This window comes from Gekko japonicus, unplaced genomic scaffold, assembly GCF_001447785.1.
Source record: "Gekko japonicus isolate JY-2015 unplaced genomic scaffold, Gekko_japonicus_V1.1 scaffold5160, whole genome shotgun sequence".
Classification (NCBI taxonomy): domain Eukaryota; kingdom Metazoa; phylum Chordata; class Lepidosauria; order Squamata; family Gekkonidae; genus Gekko; species Gekko japonicus.
This window is the reverse complement of record NW_015172169.1, coordinates 9,862-27,816: the sequence shown is the minus strand read 5'-3', so window position 1 is coordinate 27,816 and position 17,955 is coordinate 9,862. Positions and strand designations below refer to the sequence as shown.

The 17,955-nt window shown below is 48.5% G+C and overlaps 1 protein-coding gene across 1 annotated transcript; it reads left to right on the top strand.

Annotated features, from left to right (window-relative positions):
* Positions 1-7,009: 7,009 nt before the first annotated feature.
* Positions 7,010-17,104, top strand: WDR86 (WD repeat domain 86). The gene is made up of 3 exons (XM_015421042.1): positions 7,010-7,172; positions 14,069-14,210; positions 16,630-17,104. The coding sequence occupies exons 1-3, from the start codon at positions 7,010-7,012 to the stop codon at positions 17,102-17,104; spliced, it is 780 nt and encodes a 259-aa protein (XP_015276528.1).
* The last annotated feature ends 851 nt before the right edge of the window (positions 17,105-17,955 follow it).

Below are 17,955 nucleotides of genomic sequence, written 5' to 3'. Positions count from 1 at the left end.
AAGGAGGGAAGCTGCAGCCCGCCCAGACGTGGGGGGCGGCGTGAGGGAAGCGGCGCAGACACTGGGGGTAGGGCGGGGCTTGGTCGTCTTCTTCTTCTTCTGGCCCGGGGAAAGCCCTGCCCGGGCAGCAGGAGCCTTCTCGGCGCGTCCCTGCTTCGGTGGGGTGGGATGGGGTGGGGGTCCCGGGCTTCTTTGGGACCCTCCCGCCAAGGCGGGGGATGGCATTGCCACATTTTCCCTGCCTCTCGGGCCCTTCCTCTGAAATGAGGCTTTTTCTCTGCTGTAGCAGACTCTGCGGGGGAGGGGGGCGGTGGTTCACACCTGGAGGGTTTTGTTAAGGATTTTTGTTTTTTGCAGTTTCATTGTTTGTTACGTTGAAGACCCGAATGTGCATTCAGTGCCCCTTTTTTTGTAGTGCATTGGTGGGCGGGGAGGGTTTTGATATAGGGTTGCCAACCTCCAGGTTGCTCTGGAGCCATCCTTCCTGAGCTAAAAAAAATGTGTGAGCCACAGGCTAAAACCTGTGAGCTAGCTCATACTAACTCAGCTTAGAGGGAACACTGGTTAGGCGCACAGACTCTAATATGGGAGAACCAGTTTTGATTACCCACTCTTCCACATGCAGCCAGCTGGGTGACCTTGGGTCAGTCACGGTTCTTTCAGAGCTGTTCTCTCAAGAGCAGTCCTCCGAAAGAGCTCTCTCAGCCCCACCTACCTCGCAGGGTGCCCATTGTGGGGAGAGGAAGGGAAAGGAGATTGTAAACTGCTCTGAGACTCTCCTCCTCCTCACTTTATCGCATACCATAGATTCCAGGGGAAATTCATGTCAGGGCTTTTGTGGGTCCTAGGCACTTTTGTCTTTTTGGGCCCCTCCCACTAGAATAATATCAACATAAACATTTATTTTTGATATAACTTTAAATACTTCAACATTTTTTTTTCTGTTTTAGGCAAAATTTAATAGATCTTTGTGGGCCCTAAACATTTCATTTTGGTCTGATGTGAGAAAGAAAATTAAAACATTTTCTTCTACTCTAAAAGTTCATTCCCCCCCCCTTCTGATTTTTAAAAGAAATTAAAACATTTTTGTGGACCGTTAAAAAAAAGTATCATGAGCCCTAGGCACTGTGGCTGCTGTGCCTAATGGATAAGGTAGCCATGACCCCTCCCTGAATTCCCCCCTCTGTGGGCACCATTCCTAACTCTCTAGGAGTTTCCCAGGGTGGAGTTGACAGTTCTAGTTATAAACCTTTTTTTGGATTTAAAATGAGAGCCCTGGTAGTGTGGCGGCTTCAGTCAAATCTTAGCACAATGAACGTCCACTGGCACCTTAAAAACTAACATTTACCTCAGTATGAGAGAGCCAGTCTGGTGTAGTGGTTAGGAGTGCAGGATTTGAGCAGTGGGACCAAATATGGAAGAAAAATATTAAGATCACTAAAGCTATTCCTTATAAAGAAAATGTTTATAAAATGTTCTATAGATGGTATGTAACACCTGAAAGGTTAGCTAAAATTGATTTAAAATGTTCTAATAAGTGTTGGGAATGTGAAAATAAGGTTGGCACATTTTACCATATGTGGTGGCATTGTGAAAAAACTAAGCAATATTGGGTAATGGTGCATGAAGTTTTGCAAAAGGTGGTGTTGGGCATGGCAGTGATATTTAAACCAGAGGTCTTATTGTTGAACATTTTGTTCAACTGAAAATTCCAACAAAGATGACCGTTATTTGATTGTATATCTAACTACAGTGGCCAGAATTCTTTACGCAAAATATTGGAAATCAACGGAGATACCAACAAAGAGAGAATTTATAAACAAAGTTTTGGAGGCAGTGGAATTGGATAAATTGACTTTATTGATAAAAGTTTTAACGGACTCTACATTCCAGAATACTTGGACACGGTTTTATAATTGGTATGATAATCACATGTAGGCAAGTTTATAACGGACAGACTATTTGTTTATTAGATACTCGATTGAGGTAGAGTTGAAGGGTTACTTCACATAATATACAAGAATAGAGATTAAGGAGGATCAGGCATAAGCATAATGTTTGTTAAAAAGAATAATAATCCCCATACATGTGTGTATGTATGTATGTTTATATGTTTATTTTGTGTTTGTTTGTGTAAAATACGTAAACATTTCAATAAAATTCTGCCTTTCGGGGCAGTCTTTAAAAAAAAAAAAGGAGTGCAGGGCTGTAATCTGGGAGAACCAGATTTGATTCCCCACTCATGCACATGCAGCTGCTGGTGTGACCTTCGGTCAGTCACAAGTTCTCTCAGAGCTGTTCTCTCAAGAGCAGTTTTTGAGATAAATCTCTCAGCCCCACCTACCTCATGGGGTGTCTGTTGTAGGGAGGGGAAGGTGAAGGGATTGTAAGCCGCTCTGAGACTCCTGGTAGTGAAGGACGGGGTATAAATCCAATTTCTTCTTCTTCTGTCACAGCTAATTTCTTCAGGTAGATAAATGTCCTGTTTCAAATGTTAGGCTATCCATGAAGGAATGTTAGGTGGCCTCGGGACAGTCACTTGGTCACTGTCTAGCCCACCTCCCAGGGTTGTTGTGAGAAGAGAAAGATCTGACTTCATCTGTGCTATCCTGACCTCTCTAGAGGAAGGGCAGGATGGCTGTTAAATGTGAACAGATTTCTTCTATTTTCTGTTGTGGCAATAATTACCTACATGTCTTGGAAGGCGCCTCTGGTGCCTCACGTGAAAATTCTCTTGCATCCTTCCAATAAACTGTCACAAGGATGAATGCTCACAAGTCAACGCATACCACCAGATTTGACGAGTTGAGCAGTTTTTAGATTTCTTTGCTGAATACCTCTAAAGTTGTAATCATTCTTGTTTCGCCATCAAGTTACCGCTGACTTATGGTGAACCGTAGGGTTTTTGAGGCAAGAGACGTTCAGAGGTGGCTTGCCACTGCCTGCCTCTGCATAGTCACCCCTGGACTTCCTGGTCTCCCATCTCAGTACTAACCAGGGCCGACCCTGCTTAGCTTCATGAGGTAGCCTGGGCTATCCAGGTCAGGGCATATAAAATTCACTGCAAACCAATTTGGACTTCTTTATAAAACAAGTGTGGTCTTTAAATAGCGTAAAAGGAAATAATAAGTGTGGCGTGAGTGGGACCCTACAGAATTTGGATGAAACTTTCAGTTTGTGTATTGACCCAAACTGTATTAAGGCTGCAGTTACACGGAGCATTAGGCACGCTAGAGAGACGGAAGATAGGCGGATTTTCCGGGCACGATCTCACCGCCACATCTGGGAAGCATAGAGCTCCCATGGCTCACTCGAGGCTTCACTCCGAAGATGCGCTGTAAAAACCGTGGGGCATGAGCGGGCGTCTGATCGCATTTCCGGTGGTAGTTCTGGCGCCCGCCCATGTCCCCTCGCAAAAATGTTTCCCCCCCCCCAAGTCTCCACGGATGCGCACAAGCACCCAACGGCGCATGCACACACTTTAGTTTAAAAAAATAAACACAACCCCGTTTGCCCCGCGGTCCCGCTTCTTTGCAGTGCTGCAGAATCGTCCTGTGATCAGCACCTCCCCCCTAACCACGGGACCTCCACGGGACGTCTGCTCGTGCAACCGTGCATTATTTTGCCCCAGGGCAAACAGCCACCCCCCCCCCGCATTTTCTGGCCCGTATGACCGGGGCCTTAATTTGTCTCTTCATGGTGTATGGAATACTTTACTTCTACAGTAAGACACGATTCAGCATGCCTGGGCATTGGGGGGCACAACGTCACTCTAAGGGTGTCTAGGTGTTATCTCTTTGAATGAGATGCCTCTTTGTCTTCACCTGGGAGCTGCCCTCTGACTCCTTCTTTCATGGAATCATAGAATGTTAGAGTTGGAAGGGACCTTGCAGGTCATCTAGTCCAACCCCCTGCCTCTGCAGGAGCATAGCCGAAAGACAGCCCTACAACATACCCGAAAGATGGTCGTCCAGCCTCCGCTTGAAAACGTCTCCCTTTGTCCTTTACTCTGACTTCACATGGCTTTCCATGGAGACACATGTCTCTGCAAGTCTCCCCTGTAGAAACAATGCCCTCATAATCCCATACACACACACGATGCTAGATAAGCTGGCCATTTGTGATAGGGAAAGGAGTCTTTAGATGAGGCCTCTCTCTCTCCTTTCGATTGCAGCCTGAATGTGAACTGGATCGACTTGGAAAAATGTAAGTTTACCTTTCTTGAAATATACTTCTTGGGAGATTTATTTACTGCACTCCGGTATCACACTTCTATGACTGGGCAAAACTATATTAACCAGGTATCCCAGTATGAGGAACTGGAATGAGGCCTTACATTTTCTCCCTTTTGCCATCCCTCTCTGCTGGAACAGAACATACCGTGTACCTTCACCCGTCTGTTCAACAATCGGTGCAGGAACATCCAGGATCCCGACCGCCTTCTCGCAACCCCCCAAAAAAATTACAGGTAAGGAATTTCAAAATTGTGAAAAGTGTATTGTACTTCACAACTGGGCTTTGTGGGGTTTTTTGCAGACCCAGGCAGGCAGCAAAACAGGAAATTTATTGAGCCACCCATGCATTGCTTGTGGGCTGTGTTTGGTTTGATGAATTGTGTAGTCTTTGCCAAGACTCAGGGAGAGCCTTTCAGAGTGGTGATTTCTACGAAAGCAGCACCCTGTTTTCTCTTTGCAGCCGAAAGTCTGTAGAATAGGCAAGGGTGACACAATGACTGGGGGGGACACCATCCACTGCAGCTCCCCTCTCCACGGAGATTAACTGCAGGAAGTGCTTTTATGCCCTTCTTTTTTTTCTCCTTTCCATGCAGGAATTTTTAGAATGCGAAGTGGCGTTGAGTTTGCGCCTTCCCGGCCCACGTCTTCTCACTATCCATAGTCTTTCCACCCCCCCTTAGCCCCGGCCAAAGAATTCCAAGCGTTTTGAAAACCTAGACCTTGGAAGCAGAAGGAATTTATGCAAAATAACTGTATGCCTGATATTTGCATCTGCACGACACAGAACTTTGATTTCTTTGGCGCGGAGTCCACGTAAACCTTGGCTTTAATTGGAATGTTGGATTAACGTCATAATTATCTTTCTTGTTTTAAGTGGCAGGGTGCTTCTGAGAACGGCAGTCGCTGTTTGAGGGCATGGGGTGGTTTATTGATGAGTGGGGGCGGGACACTGGATGGAACTACTTCCCTCTTCCAAAACACTAGAACTCAAGGGCATCCAATGGAGCTGATGGGCAGTAGGTTCAGGACAGACGAAAGGAAATACTACTTTACACAGAGAGTGGTTAAAATATGGAATTCGCTGCCAGAGGAGTTAGTGATGGCCACAGGAATAAACATTCTACTCTTCTAGAATAACATTATATTGCAGTAGCAGTCTATGTCATAAACAGATATTGAAAAGTGTAAGATGATACAGTTGCAGTAGCTCTTTCAGTGCTGCTGCATTTTGGGGGCAAAGAAAGCTGAAAGGCCCTCTTGGTTCTTGAGCAATAACAAGAACCACATATACAGTGAAATCCTTAGCAGAGTCACACCCTTCCAAGTGCATTAAAGTTAATGGCCTTAGAAGAGTATAACAGCTTAGGTCTGCAGTGATCATTGACTTTATCTTGTGAGGTACTGGCTAGCTCGAGCCAGTTTGGTGTAGTGGTTAAGTGTGCGGACTCTAATCTGGGAGAACCAGGATTGATTCCCCACTCCTCCACTTGCAGCTGCTGGATGACCTTGGGCAAGCCATAGTTCTCTCAGAGCTGTTCTTGAAAGAGTAGTTATTGAAAGAGCTCTCTTAGCCCCACCTCCCTCACAGGGTGTCTGTTGTGGGGAGGGGAATGTAAAGAGGTTTGTATGCCACTCTGAGACTCCTTCAGGTAGTGAAGGGCAGGGTATAAATCCAACCTCCTCTTCCTCCTCCATCATGGCAGAGGTTCTGGTTAGTGCAATCCAGTTAGGTGTCTGATGCTGCAATCCTAAGTGGAGTTACACTCATCATAGGATCCTAGAATCACAGAGTTGGAAGGGGTCCTAGGGGGCATCCAGTCCAGCCCCCTGCTCAATGCAGGATCAGCCTAGAGCAGTGGTGGCAAACTTATGGCACGGGGGCCAGAGGTGGCACTCAGAGCCCTCTCTGTGGGCACGCGTGCCATCGCCCCAGCCAGGCCTAGACCATCATTAAAGTGTCGAATTCTCTGCGAAATAATTTTAAGTAAATGAAAGCATTTGGGATTGCTTTCCTTTATTTGTTTGGACCATCTTAAGTTAATGTATGGGTTGTTTTTTTCTAAAGTAAAACCTCAGTATTCAGGTTAAATTGCCGTGTTGGCACTTTGCGATAAATAAGTGGGTTTTGGGTCGCAGTGTGGGCACTCGGTCTCTAAAAGGTTTGCCATCACTGGCCTAGAGTATCCCTGACAAGCAGGGCTTTTCTTTTCCTTTTGGAAAAAGAGGAGCCAGAACTCTCAAGAGGGAAACAAAGTCTTCAGTCTGCATACTGGAAACTCATGAACTTCTAAACATTTTTAAAAGAATTTTGTCGAAGTGGTTCCAGAACTCCATTCCGGCGTGTTCCCCCCGAAAAAGAAGCCCTGCTGATGAGTGTTTGTCCAGCGACTGCTTAAAGACGGCCAGTGAGACTCCCACTGACTTCAGTGGACGTAGGAGAGGGTGACTCTGTGCAGGACGGCACGGCAAGACAGCCAGAGAGACCCCTCTGCTTTGATCCTTATGCCTTTTCTTCTCTTTCTTTTCTTTTGCAGGCACCCACATCCCCGCGGCTTTAGAAAAGAGCAAGCGCCCAGCAGCACCTTAAAGACTAACAGGACTTGTGGCAGGGGATGATCTCTCGTGAGTCGCGGCTCCCTTCTTCGGATACCTGCCGCCTCTGTGCTCCAGCGATGGCCGCTGAAGTGGTCTTAATGAAGGCCGCGCGCTGCTGTGGGGCTTACGCCCATCCCTAGTACAGTGTAGAGGCCTGGCCTCGCGGTGGAGCCCGCAGGATGGGGGGCAGCAGCTCGGCCCTGAAAGTTTGCACAGATCACCAGGGAGGAATCAACTGGCTCAGCCTCAGCCCCGATGGGCAGTGGCTGCTGACCGGCAGCGAAGACGGCACCGCGCGACTCTGGAGCACTGCGGACAGCCAATGCAGGGGCCATTTTCAAGGTAGAGTCAACGTGCCCTTTGTTACAGGTCCTGACCCTGAGACGCTGTCTTAGGGTCCCCCCCGGCCACCGGTGGAGTTGGGGGGTACAGGGTTGCCAGCTCCAGATTGGGAAACTCCTAGAGATTTGGGGGTGGAGCCTAGAGAGGACAGGGATTTGGGGGTGGAGCCTAGGGAGGACAGGGACCTCGGGGTGTGCGTGTGCAATGCCATAGAGTCCCTTAGGGTTCCCAGCCTCCAGGTGGGGCCAGGGGCTCGCCCACTTTTGCAACTGATCTCCAGCTGACAGAGATCAGCTCCTGTCGTGGGCACTGGTCCGGCTGAGGCTGACTCCTCCCCAGAGGAGGAAGAGGCAGGGAGCAACTCAACCTCCTCTGGAGTCAGCCCAGAGGAAGAACCCCCAACAGTCCCTGAGGAGGAAGAGTCCCCAGCAGCCGCACAAGAGGTGCAGCCAGAAGGAGAGGCCGATCCTGAGCCTGGCCCAGCACCCCCAGCTGCAGACACCCCGAGGCCAGACTCCCCGAGGCCAAGTTCTCCCGAGTGCCCCAGAGACGTCGGGCACCATGCAGGAGCGAAGAAGGAGTTCCAGGCTGCAGCTCCTGCAGAGGCCAGGGGAAGAACTGTAAGCCTCTGCAAACTCAGCTCCCAGGGAAGGAAGGACCTGTTCAAAAACCCTCCGTGCTGCTGCTTCAGTGCAGCGGCAGCTCTGTGTCATCAGACCTGCCTCTGAGTGTGCAGCAGCCGCTCGTGGTCCTTGGAAACTTGCAATCTTGACTTGACTTCCCGGCTATCCGACCTCTGGCTTTGTTACTGACCTGGATTTTGGACCGTGTTTCTAGCTTCTCGTGTATAGTCTTGGTGGGCCCCAGCCAAGATAGCACAGCTCCCCTGGAGAAAATGCCTGCTTTGAAGGGTGGACTCTATGGCATTGTACCCTGCCCCTCCCCTCCCCAATTGTCATAAGAACATAAGAGACGCCAATGTTGGATCAGGCCAAAGGCCCATCCAGTCCAACACTCTGTGTCACACAGTGGCCAGAAATACCAGTGCCATCAGGAGGTCCAGCAGTGGGGCCAGGACATTAGAAGCCCTCCCACTGTTGACCCCCCCCCCAAGCACCAAGAAGACAGAGCATCACTTGCCCCAGAGCCCCTAGCTATACCTTGTGGCTAATAGCCACTGATGGACCTCTGCTCCATATGCTTATCTAATTCCCTTTTGAAGCTGTCCATGCTTGTAGCCGCCACCACTTCCTGTGGCAGTGAATTCCATGTGTTAATCACTCTTTGGGTGAAGAAGTACTTCCTTTTATCCGTTCTAACCCGACCGCTCAGCAATTTCATGGAGTGCCCACGGGTTCTTGTATTGTGAGAAAGGGAGAAAAGTACCTCTTTCTCTACCTGCTCTTTCCCATGCATAATCTTATAAACCTCGATCATGTCACCCCTCAGTCGTCTTTTCTCCAAGCTAAAGAGCCCTAAGCGCTTTAACCTTTCCTCATAGGGAAAGTGTTCCAACCCTTTTATCATTCGAGTTGCCCTTTTCTGCACTTTTTCCAAAGCTATAATATCTTTTTTAAGGTGTGGTGCCCAGAACTGCACACAGTATTCCAAATGAGGTCTCACCATTGATTTATATAGGGGCATTATTATATTGGCTGATCTGTTTTCAATACCCTTCCTAATAATCCCCAGCATAGCATTGGCCTTCTTTATTGCAGTCACACACTGTCTCGACATTTTCAGTGAGTTATCTACTACAACTCCAAGATCTCGCTCTTGATCAGTCTCTGCCAGTTCAGACCCCATCAATGTGTATTTATATTTAGGATTTTTGGCTCCAGTGTGCATCACCTTGCACTTGGCCACATTGAACCCTATTTGCCATGTTGACGCCCACTTGCCCATCCTTGACAGATCCCTTTGGAGTGCCTCACAATCCTCACTGGTTTTCACCACCCTGAACAACTTCGTGTCATCCGCAAATTTAGCCACTTCACTCCTTACTCCCAACTCCAAATCATTAATGAACAAGTTAAAAAGCAGTGGACCAAGTACTGATCCAGGTGGGATCCCCGGGTCCCACCTGGAGGACGGCATCCCTACCTGTCTTAAGGTATTTTCCCCCTCAGCAATATTCTTTATGACACAGGAAGAGCTAGGTCTAAAATGTAAGCAGGGCTAAGAGAGGTTTTGTTGTTGATTGCCCTGGTCTTTTCCCTCTAGATAGTCTAGACTAGGGGAGCTCCAGCGAGATTCCTGCGGATGCCGCGGTGCCTGCGAGCACCTTTCTTGGGGCCTGCTGAGTGCTCTTAGAAAGTGGGCAGTGCCAAGTGGGGCTTTTGCCCAGCAAGGCTTCTAATTGGCCATGAGAAATTTGATTGGCTGTGCAGATTTTTAAAAATACTGCTTTGGCAGGAGGTGCCAACGCAGCACAAGGATCTTCACTGCGTGACTGAAAGTAAGCTGCAGTAGCCATTTTGTGGCTGGTTTCCGCCTTTTTTGGCAGCCATTTTGTGGCTGGCTCCGCCTTTTTTGGCAGCCATTTTGTGGCTGCGCCCATCATACTGTGTCAGAATTCCGAAGATGTCCAAAAGCTCAAAAAGTTTGGAGATCCCTTTTAGCTGTTTATAAGCAAATAGTTCTTTGTTAAGCACAAAGATGTCTGAGCGTATGGTCTGTGTTCCTACAGCACATTAGATACAGCCCCTTCTAAGTTCTGGTCCGTTCTGATGATACTAATGTCAATACAACTGTAGTAGCCTCATAGAATCTGGCAAGCTGTTGTGTGCCTGCCTGTCCCAGTTTCTTTAAGACTTAAAAAATCTCTGTTAAAAAAAAAGTTTCTGTTCTTCTAGAACCCTTGCAGGGTGCTCTTTCAGGGTTGCAATTATTTATAATGTACCAAAAATGCCTTGGTTAAGTAAAACTGAATTAAAAATAAAATTAATGTCCTGCTCGAGGCAGCTGTCAAGTCATAATTAACACGTTTCAAATTAAAACCAAACAATAAAATAACTCTAAATACCACTTTTCCTCGCTTGGCCCTGCCTGCAGGCTTACAAATCTAATAAAAGAGAAGACACAACACATTAGGGAGGAATGATAAACAAGGTAAAAGGAAAGGAAGATCAATCGAGGGAAAAGCCAGAAGGAAGAGATGTGTTTCAAGAAAGTGTTTGGATGCAGAGGCGAGGGAAGAGACTTAGATGCTCGGTGGAGACAGTGGTACCTGCAGAGGTCATTTCGGGGGGGACGCGGGGGAACGCAGTTCCCCCAGGTGAGGTGCAGGGGGGTGGGGCACATGACGAAACCCCGCCCCCTGCTTCCGGCTGCCCCGCTTCCAGCCCTCATTCAGCCAGGAGGAGGCAGGAGAAGAGGGAGGGTAAGTTGCTTCCTCCCTGCCTCTCCCCACCCCTGCCTGCCTGGGGCCAGGGAGGGCCTTCGCGGGGCTTCCTTGCACTCCCGCTGGCCTTGCAGGTCCACCGCTGGGCCCCTGATGTCAGGGGGTGTGGCATATGCTAATGAGTTATGCTAATGAGTTCCCCTAGCTCTTTTTCTACGAAATGACCCCTGGTACCTGTAGTAGAGACCTGCAAGGCAGTAGAGAGTGTAATCTTTTAACTAAGAGATGAGTACCAATTGAGTGAATGTTCCGTACACGGGAAGACAGATGCAGATCATAGAATCATAGAATGTTAGAGTTGGAAGGGACCTTGCAGGTAATGTAGTCCAACCTCCTGCACTCTGCAGGACCATAGCCGAAAGATAGTAGGGATTATGAAAGCACCATGAGTAGATACTTCGTCCGTGCTCTTGGACCCTGGGCTGGGACTGACAGGACATAGTTTAGGTGGCTTTTCCCTCCATAAATCACGGAGCTGAGCCACGGCCCCCTCCCCCAGGTTAATCAGATTCACCTTCAACAAGCGGCTGCAGAAATTCAGCAAATCTAATGGTAAAAGGCGGAAATGCAGTGCCCCTGGGTATCTCTAATGGAGGAGGAGGAGGAGGAGAAGAGGAGGAGATGGGATTTATACTCCGATCTTCAGTCGGAGTCTAAGGGTGCCTTACAAACTCCTTGCCCTTCCCCTCCCCACAACAGACACCCTGGGAGGTAGGCGGGGCTGAGAGAGCTCTTGACAGGACTGTCCTTGAGAGAACAGCTCTGACAGAGCTATGGCTTGCCCAGGGTCATCCAGCAGCTGCAAATGGAGGAGTGGGGAATCAAACCCGGTTCTCCCAGATAAGAGTCCAGACGCAAGTTTTTGTTTTGAGCCAGCAAGAGCTAATTGGGGGGTGGGGGGAGCTGCTCCTTTTGGAAGGATACGAAACTAAAGGAAGTCATGCTCTGCAAGACCCGAGCAAGGCTGTCAACCATGGGATGTTTTGGAGGACATTCATTTGGAGGGTTGCCATACGTTGGAAGTGACTTGACAGCACTGAACATACAAGCAAACAACCAGGGCTATTTTTGGGCAGGAACGCACAGGAACGGAGTTCCGGCTGGCTCCCAAGTTGGCCACGCCCAGCAGGAACTCATTAGCATAATAGGCCACATCCAACATTAGGATTGGCTAGATTAGGGGTGTGTGGCCTAACATGCAAAGGAGTTCCTGCTACAAAAAAGCCCTGGGTTTGGACAACAAACAAGGTAAACAGAATAACAAGCAAAAGGTGGGTGTGGCTGGATGACCAAACTTCTGGTAACATGGGAATGCGGCCTAATATGCTAATGAGTTTCTGCTGCTGGGTGTGGCCTATTATGGTAATCAGTTCCTGCTGGACTTTTTCTACAAAAAAAGCCCTGCAAACAACTATCATCCGTCGGCCCTGTGGCATTCGTTCCAGCTGTGGGGATGAGCTAATGGAAGGCATGGGGTACTGCCGTGGGGGGGCATTGCCGCCTGTGTGCTCGGCTCTAGGGCACTGTGGCTCGCCTAGAGATGCCACCCTTCAGGTGGGACCTGGGGATCTCCCAGAAGTACTGCTCATCTCCAGATGACAGAGGTCCGTTCCCCTGGAGAAAATGGATGCTTTGGAGGGTGGGCGGACTCCATAGCATTATACTCCACTGAGTTCCCTGTCCTCCCCAGGCTCCACCCCCAAATCACCTGGACTTTCCCAACCTGGATCTGGCAACCGCAGACTTGCCCCAGATGAGTAGCCAATTGCATCTGTTTGTATTTGTTCTCTCCTTGGAACAAGACACAGCAGATCTCTCCTATGCTTTGCTGCACAGTTTCGCTTTTCACCGACAATGTAGTTTTTATTTTTGTCCTCCCGGAGTATCCTTGATACCTCAGTCAGTCGAAAGAATCCATTTAGTTGGGACAACGTGAGTCTCTGCAGCTGAATAAACAGCCCCCTTGCCCCCCCCCCCGCCGATAAAAACCGCTTCAATGTGAGCTGGAGGATTGTTTTCCATCTACCGGAGGAGCGAGAGATACCGCTTTAAATACGATTCCCCATAGACTGACCTCAAGGCAACTAAGGAATGTGGAGGCCTACACTGAAGGAAAACCTGTTAGGCAAGAAGTTTGTGGATTGGTGGGATTAGATTATCAAAACAAAGAAAGCATTTCTGTGCTTGAGTCAGAAAATGCTCAGATTACCAATGTGTAAATTGTTCGAGGTCTCCTGTGTAGAGACTGCCTTCTTGCCGCACAGAGAACAAGGAATTTAATATTAAACCATCGCAGGATTCAATCCCTATCAGAGTTTAGCTGGGAGTAGGCACTGAACTCAGTAGGACGGTGGAGGGACGCATAGTGTTCACCCGTTTGCATGGTAGTTTTAGAATGTACTGGTACGTTTACGGGAGGTTCTAGGAGAAACGTAGAGGTGAAAGCAGGTGCCCTTGGTGAACATTTAATACCTGTTTCTTAGCAGTCTTTAGGACATTTCTACTCCATGAATTTAAAACTGGCTTAAGAGCTTTTTTGCTAAGTCCTGGTTAGCAGCTTGATCTCATCCAATCTTGGAAGCTGAGCAGGGTCAGCCCTGGCTGGTACTTGATTGGGAGACCCCCAAGGAAGTCCAGGGTTGCTATGCAGAGAGAGGCCATGGCTAGTTCTATGTCATCAGAGCTCAGAAGCTAAAGCAGGATTGTCTCAAGTTTTTAGTTGGATGGGAGACTACCAAGGAAGTGCCGGGTTGCAGGCAAAGGCAAACCACCTCAGTTCCTCTCTCGTCTTGAAAACCCCACAGGTTCTTCATAACTTGACTGAGCCTTGGCATCACTTTCGACCACTAATAGCTTCCCTCCCCCCCTCTGCCTTGGGGACTGTAGTTTTGTGAGCAGAATAAAAAGTAAAGGTTCCCTTGCTCGAAAGCCAGTCGAATCCGACTCTAGGGTTGCGGTGGTCATCTCCGTTTCCAAGCCGAAGAGCCAGCGCTGTCCGAAGACGTTTCCGTGGCCATGTGGGCGGCATGACTAAACACTAAGGCGCACGGAACGCTGTTACCATCCCACCGAAGTGGTACCTATTTATCTACTTGCAATTTCTTGCTTTCGAACTGCTAGGTTGGCAGGAGCTGGAACTAGAGACGGGAGCTCACTCCGTCATGCGGCGCACTCGGGTCTCGAACTGCTGAACTACCGACCTCCCACAGCCTGCAGTTCAGCCTCTTAACCACTTGAGCCACCACAGCTCCTGTGAGCGGGGTACTCGGCCCTTAACTGAGCTTCATAAGAATCCACTGAGATACATTCTGACGTTTAACATGGTGCATAAAACTGGCCTAATTTTGTAATGCCGATACACCTGAAGAGCCCTTTCCGTTCTGTGGTGTAAATTGTCATCTGGCTTAAAACTAAAGAGGTCCAGCCACATTTGATGCCCTTTCAGCAGAAGTTCCCACTGTGTTGTTTTCATTGATCTGTGTATCGTTTGTAGGGCATGAAAGCTACATCACTTTTTGCCACCTAGAAAACGAAGCGGCCTTCACGTGTAGCGCGGATCACACCATTCGGAAGTGGGATGTAATGACCGGCCAGTGCCTGGCAGTTTACCGAGGGCACACCTCCATTGTGAACAGGTAGGTAGACCCGAGTCTTTATAAAGATAAATTGGATACATTTTTGGGAACTGTGGTCTGTACTACTGTGTATAGTTTGCTGTAGGTTGGATCCTTTTGTGTAATAGTTTGCTAGAAGCTGAATCCTGCTGTGTAGTCTTGCATCATTTAATGTGCATTGTTAAGAAGAAGAAGAGCAGAGATTGGATTTATACCCCACACTTCACTACCCAAAGGAGTCTCAGGTTGGCTTGCAATCTCCTTCCCCTCCCCACAACAGACAGCCTGTGAGGTAGGTGGGGCTGAGAGAGCTCTCTCGAGGACTGCCCTTGAGAGAACAGCTTTGAGAGAACTTGTAACTGACCCAAGGTCACGCCAGCAGCTGCATGTGGAGGAGTGGGGAATCAAACCCAGTTCTCCCAGATTAGAGTCCGCGCTCCTAACTACTACACTGAACTGTCTCTCTTAACACTTAGGCTGTGCTTCAGTTCCATTTTTCGGACCTCTGGTTGGTCCTGCAGCCCAAATCCTATTTCATTGCTTATTCAATGTCCCATTTGGTTGATTGTGTTGACTCACTTTGCGTAAACCGCCTGGAGTCCTGGTGAGAAAGGGGGACTATAAATAATGCCAATAAAAAATTAAATAGTCTTCTAGATTTCTCTCCCTTCCTTGTCTATCTATAACCTGATTCCACTTGAATTCTCACTCCTGTCTCCTTTTCTAACGAATAATTTCCCCTGTGCATAAACAGGCAGTGTAAATCTCTCCTTCGCGTGTTCTTGCTGGTGTGATTGGTTATCCTAATAATAATACTGCTGACATAGCTATAGTCTAGGGATGGGGGAATGACAAGAAAGCTCACAAGAAGAAAACTGAACCAAATCTGCTGCTGTGAATGACATTCCAGAGGAAAGGGTGCGGGAGAAGAGACTCAAACGAGTTGGTAACAGATACACCTGATAAAGAGTTTGCAAAGCATCCAGTTACGAGTGAAAGGATACAGCTGTATAACACAGCTAGGGATTTTTTAAAAGCTGTATTTTTTTAAAGTTTTGGAAATCTGCCTCACTTTTGATTACCCCCAGAGAAGCTTCAAGCCAGGTGCTCTGATACTAAACTTGCACATTTTAATCATGAGGAATAAGTGTCCCTTTCTGGGAGCCTGGGACCAAAAAGGTACCAAAAGCAATAAATTTTATGGGAAAACGATGACCTTTGCACGCTGTTAGGCCCGGGGTGACCATTTGCAAGCTTATCCTTGTGCTATTGCGACTTCATTAGGGGGTGGTCATCTCTGAGTTTCAGATATGCAGTGAGTTGCATTTGACCACTTCCATCACTCGCTTACCGTGTTGCTCAGGAGTTAAAGAACAGCGAGAGAACTCTCCTTGACATGTGGTCAGATGTATTTTTATTTATTTATTTGGATATTTGTAACCTGCATTTTCTCATGGCTCAAGGTGGCTTATAAGTCACAGGTAAAACTCCACAATTTAAAACCAAACCCCAGACAGCCCCTCTTGTAGTTGCGCCTGTTGTGATCTTTCAGGCAGCCACTGCATGGCCACTGGGTGCATACGTGCAGTCATTGTTACTGACCGTTAAGTTTGAGGTATTAGAGTAAGCAGTCAGCCCTAGAATTTCTGCTACCCACTTGGTTAAACTGAAAATAGAGGAGAAGTCCCCGGAAGAATGAGCTCGAAGCTGCAAATGGAAGAAACTAGCCCAGTATATCTTGTAGGCTACTGTGTGTAGTTCACAGTTCGATGTGTTGAAAAGATTGCAAGGCAGACTATGTAAGCGATTAAGAGTTGGGAATTACAGATGCTATGAGGATACAGTTCGATGTGTTGAAAAGATTGCAAGGCAGACTATGTAAGCGATTTAAGAGTCGGGAATTGCAAATGCTATGAGGATAAGTCAAAGAAATTGAAAGACACTTGGGACAGAGAAAAGAAGATGGATGAATAGAAAGAAGGAGAAGGAGACTGAGCCCTATGAGGAAGGGTTGAGGGACTTGGGAATGTTCAGACTGGAGAAGAGGAGGTTGAGGGGGGGGCATGATTGCTCTCTTGAAGTATCTGAAGGGCTTTCCCTTCGAGGAGGGCAGGGAGCTGTTCCTGTGGGCAGCAGAGGACACGACTCCCAATTAATGGGTTTAAATTAAGGGCGGGAAGGTACCAGCTGGATCTTAGGAAAAACTTTTCGACAGTAAGAGTCGTGCAACAGCAGAACCAGCTGCCCAGGGAGGTGGTGAACTCCCCCTCCCTGGCAGTCTTGAAGCAGCGGCTGGACAAACGCTTATCAGGGATGCTCTAGGCTGATCTTACATTGAGCAGGGGGCTGGACTAGATGGCCTGTACGGCCCCTTCCAACTCTGGGATTCTATTCTATGACATTTGATCCTCAGCTTACTTCCTCCCCCTCCTCCCCCCAGGATCCTGGTTTCCAAGGACTATCTCTTCAGCGGCTCCTATGACCGAACAGCACGCTGCTGGAGCGTGGACAAAGAGAAGCCGATCCAGGAGTTCCGGGGCCATCGGAACTGTGTCCTGACTTTGGCTCTCTACTCCTCCAAGGATCTCCTCGAGGATTCCGAAGGGGAGGAGTCAGAGGAAGAGAAATTAAGCAAGGACTTCCTGGTGACGGGAAGCACAGACTGCACGGTCAAGGTCTGGTGGGTGTCCAGCGGGCGTTGCCACCAGACTCTGCTGGGACACACTGGGGCCATCCTATGCCTTATACTTGATGCTCCGAACAGGGAACTCTTTTCGGGCAGCACTGATTACACCATTCGGACGTGGAACATCGTGACCGGCGAGCAGCTGAGGGTGATCAAAGAGCACCAAGGAGCCATTATCTGCCTGGAGGTGAGCGAGAGAGGTGGTTCATTCCAAGGAACGAGGGCCTAACAAAGCATTCGGTGGGATGAGGCCCACGTGGAGCCGCAGTGGATTGGTGGGAGGTGCCGTGGCTCAGCGGTAGAGCATCTGCTTGGCATTCAGAAGGTCCCTGGTTCAATTCCCAGCATCTTCCAGTTAAAAGGACCAGGCAGGAGGTGGTGTGAATGACCTCTGTCTGAGACCCTGGAGAACTAATGCCAGTCCTGAGTAGACAATATGGACCTTGCTAGACCAGTGGTCTGATTCAGTATAAAGCAGCCTCATGTGTTCCATGGAAGGACTTCTGTGGATGGCACAAGTAAGAAAAGCATTGTCAGCGGAATCTTATGGAGAGTTACTCTGACCTAAGCCTCTTGCAGACTGGAGTAACTCTGCATAAGATTGCATTGTACATCATTTCCCTCATTAAGACATACTGGGTTGGATCGTGCCAGTTTTCCGCTGGCAGAAACAGATCATCCCTCCTTAGGATATGCCGGGGGTCCATGGCACCTGCCAACACTTTTCCTGGCACCCGCAGGTGTTTTTAGAAAGTTGGTTGTTCCAGGTGGGGCTTTTGCCCAGCAAGGCTTCTGATGGGCTGTGCAGATTTTTAAAAAGGTTGTTTTGCTAGCAGCTGCCACAACAGCACAAGAATCTGCACTGGGTGCCTGAAGCTAAGTGGTGGCAGCCATTTTGTGTCAGCCATTTTGTGTCAGCCATTTTGTGGCTACGCCCACAGGCTTTGTCAGAGTTCCGTAGGTGCCCACAAGCTCGGAAAAGTTGGTGATCCCTGAGATATGCTGTGGATCGGGGGACTTGCATGGGCAATAAGGCACATTGGCTAGAGGCGCTGCTGTGTGAAGGAGACTGGAGGAAGA

Excerpts from the sequence above, each read along its gene's own strand:
- WDR86 (XM_015421042.1), top strand. The coding sequence starts at position 7,010 with ATGGGGGGCAGCAGCTCGGCCCTGAAAGTTTGCACAGATCACCAGGGA. Across the intron at positions 7,173-14,068 it reads ATGCAGGGGCCATTTTCAAG|GGCATGAAAGCTACATCACT; the intron begins GTAGAGTCAACG and ends TATCGTTTGTAG. Across the intron at positions 14,211-16,629 it reads CACACCTCCATTGTGAACAG|GATCCTGGTTTCCAAGGACT; the intron begins GTAGGTAGACCC and ends TCCTCCCCCCAG.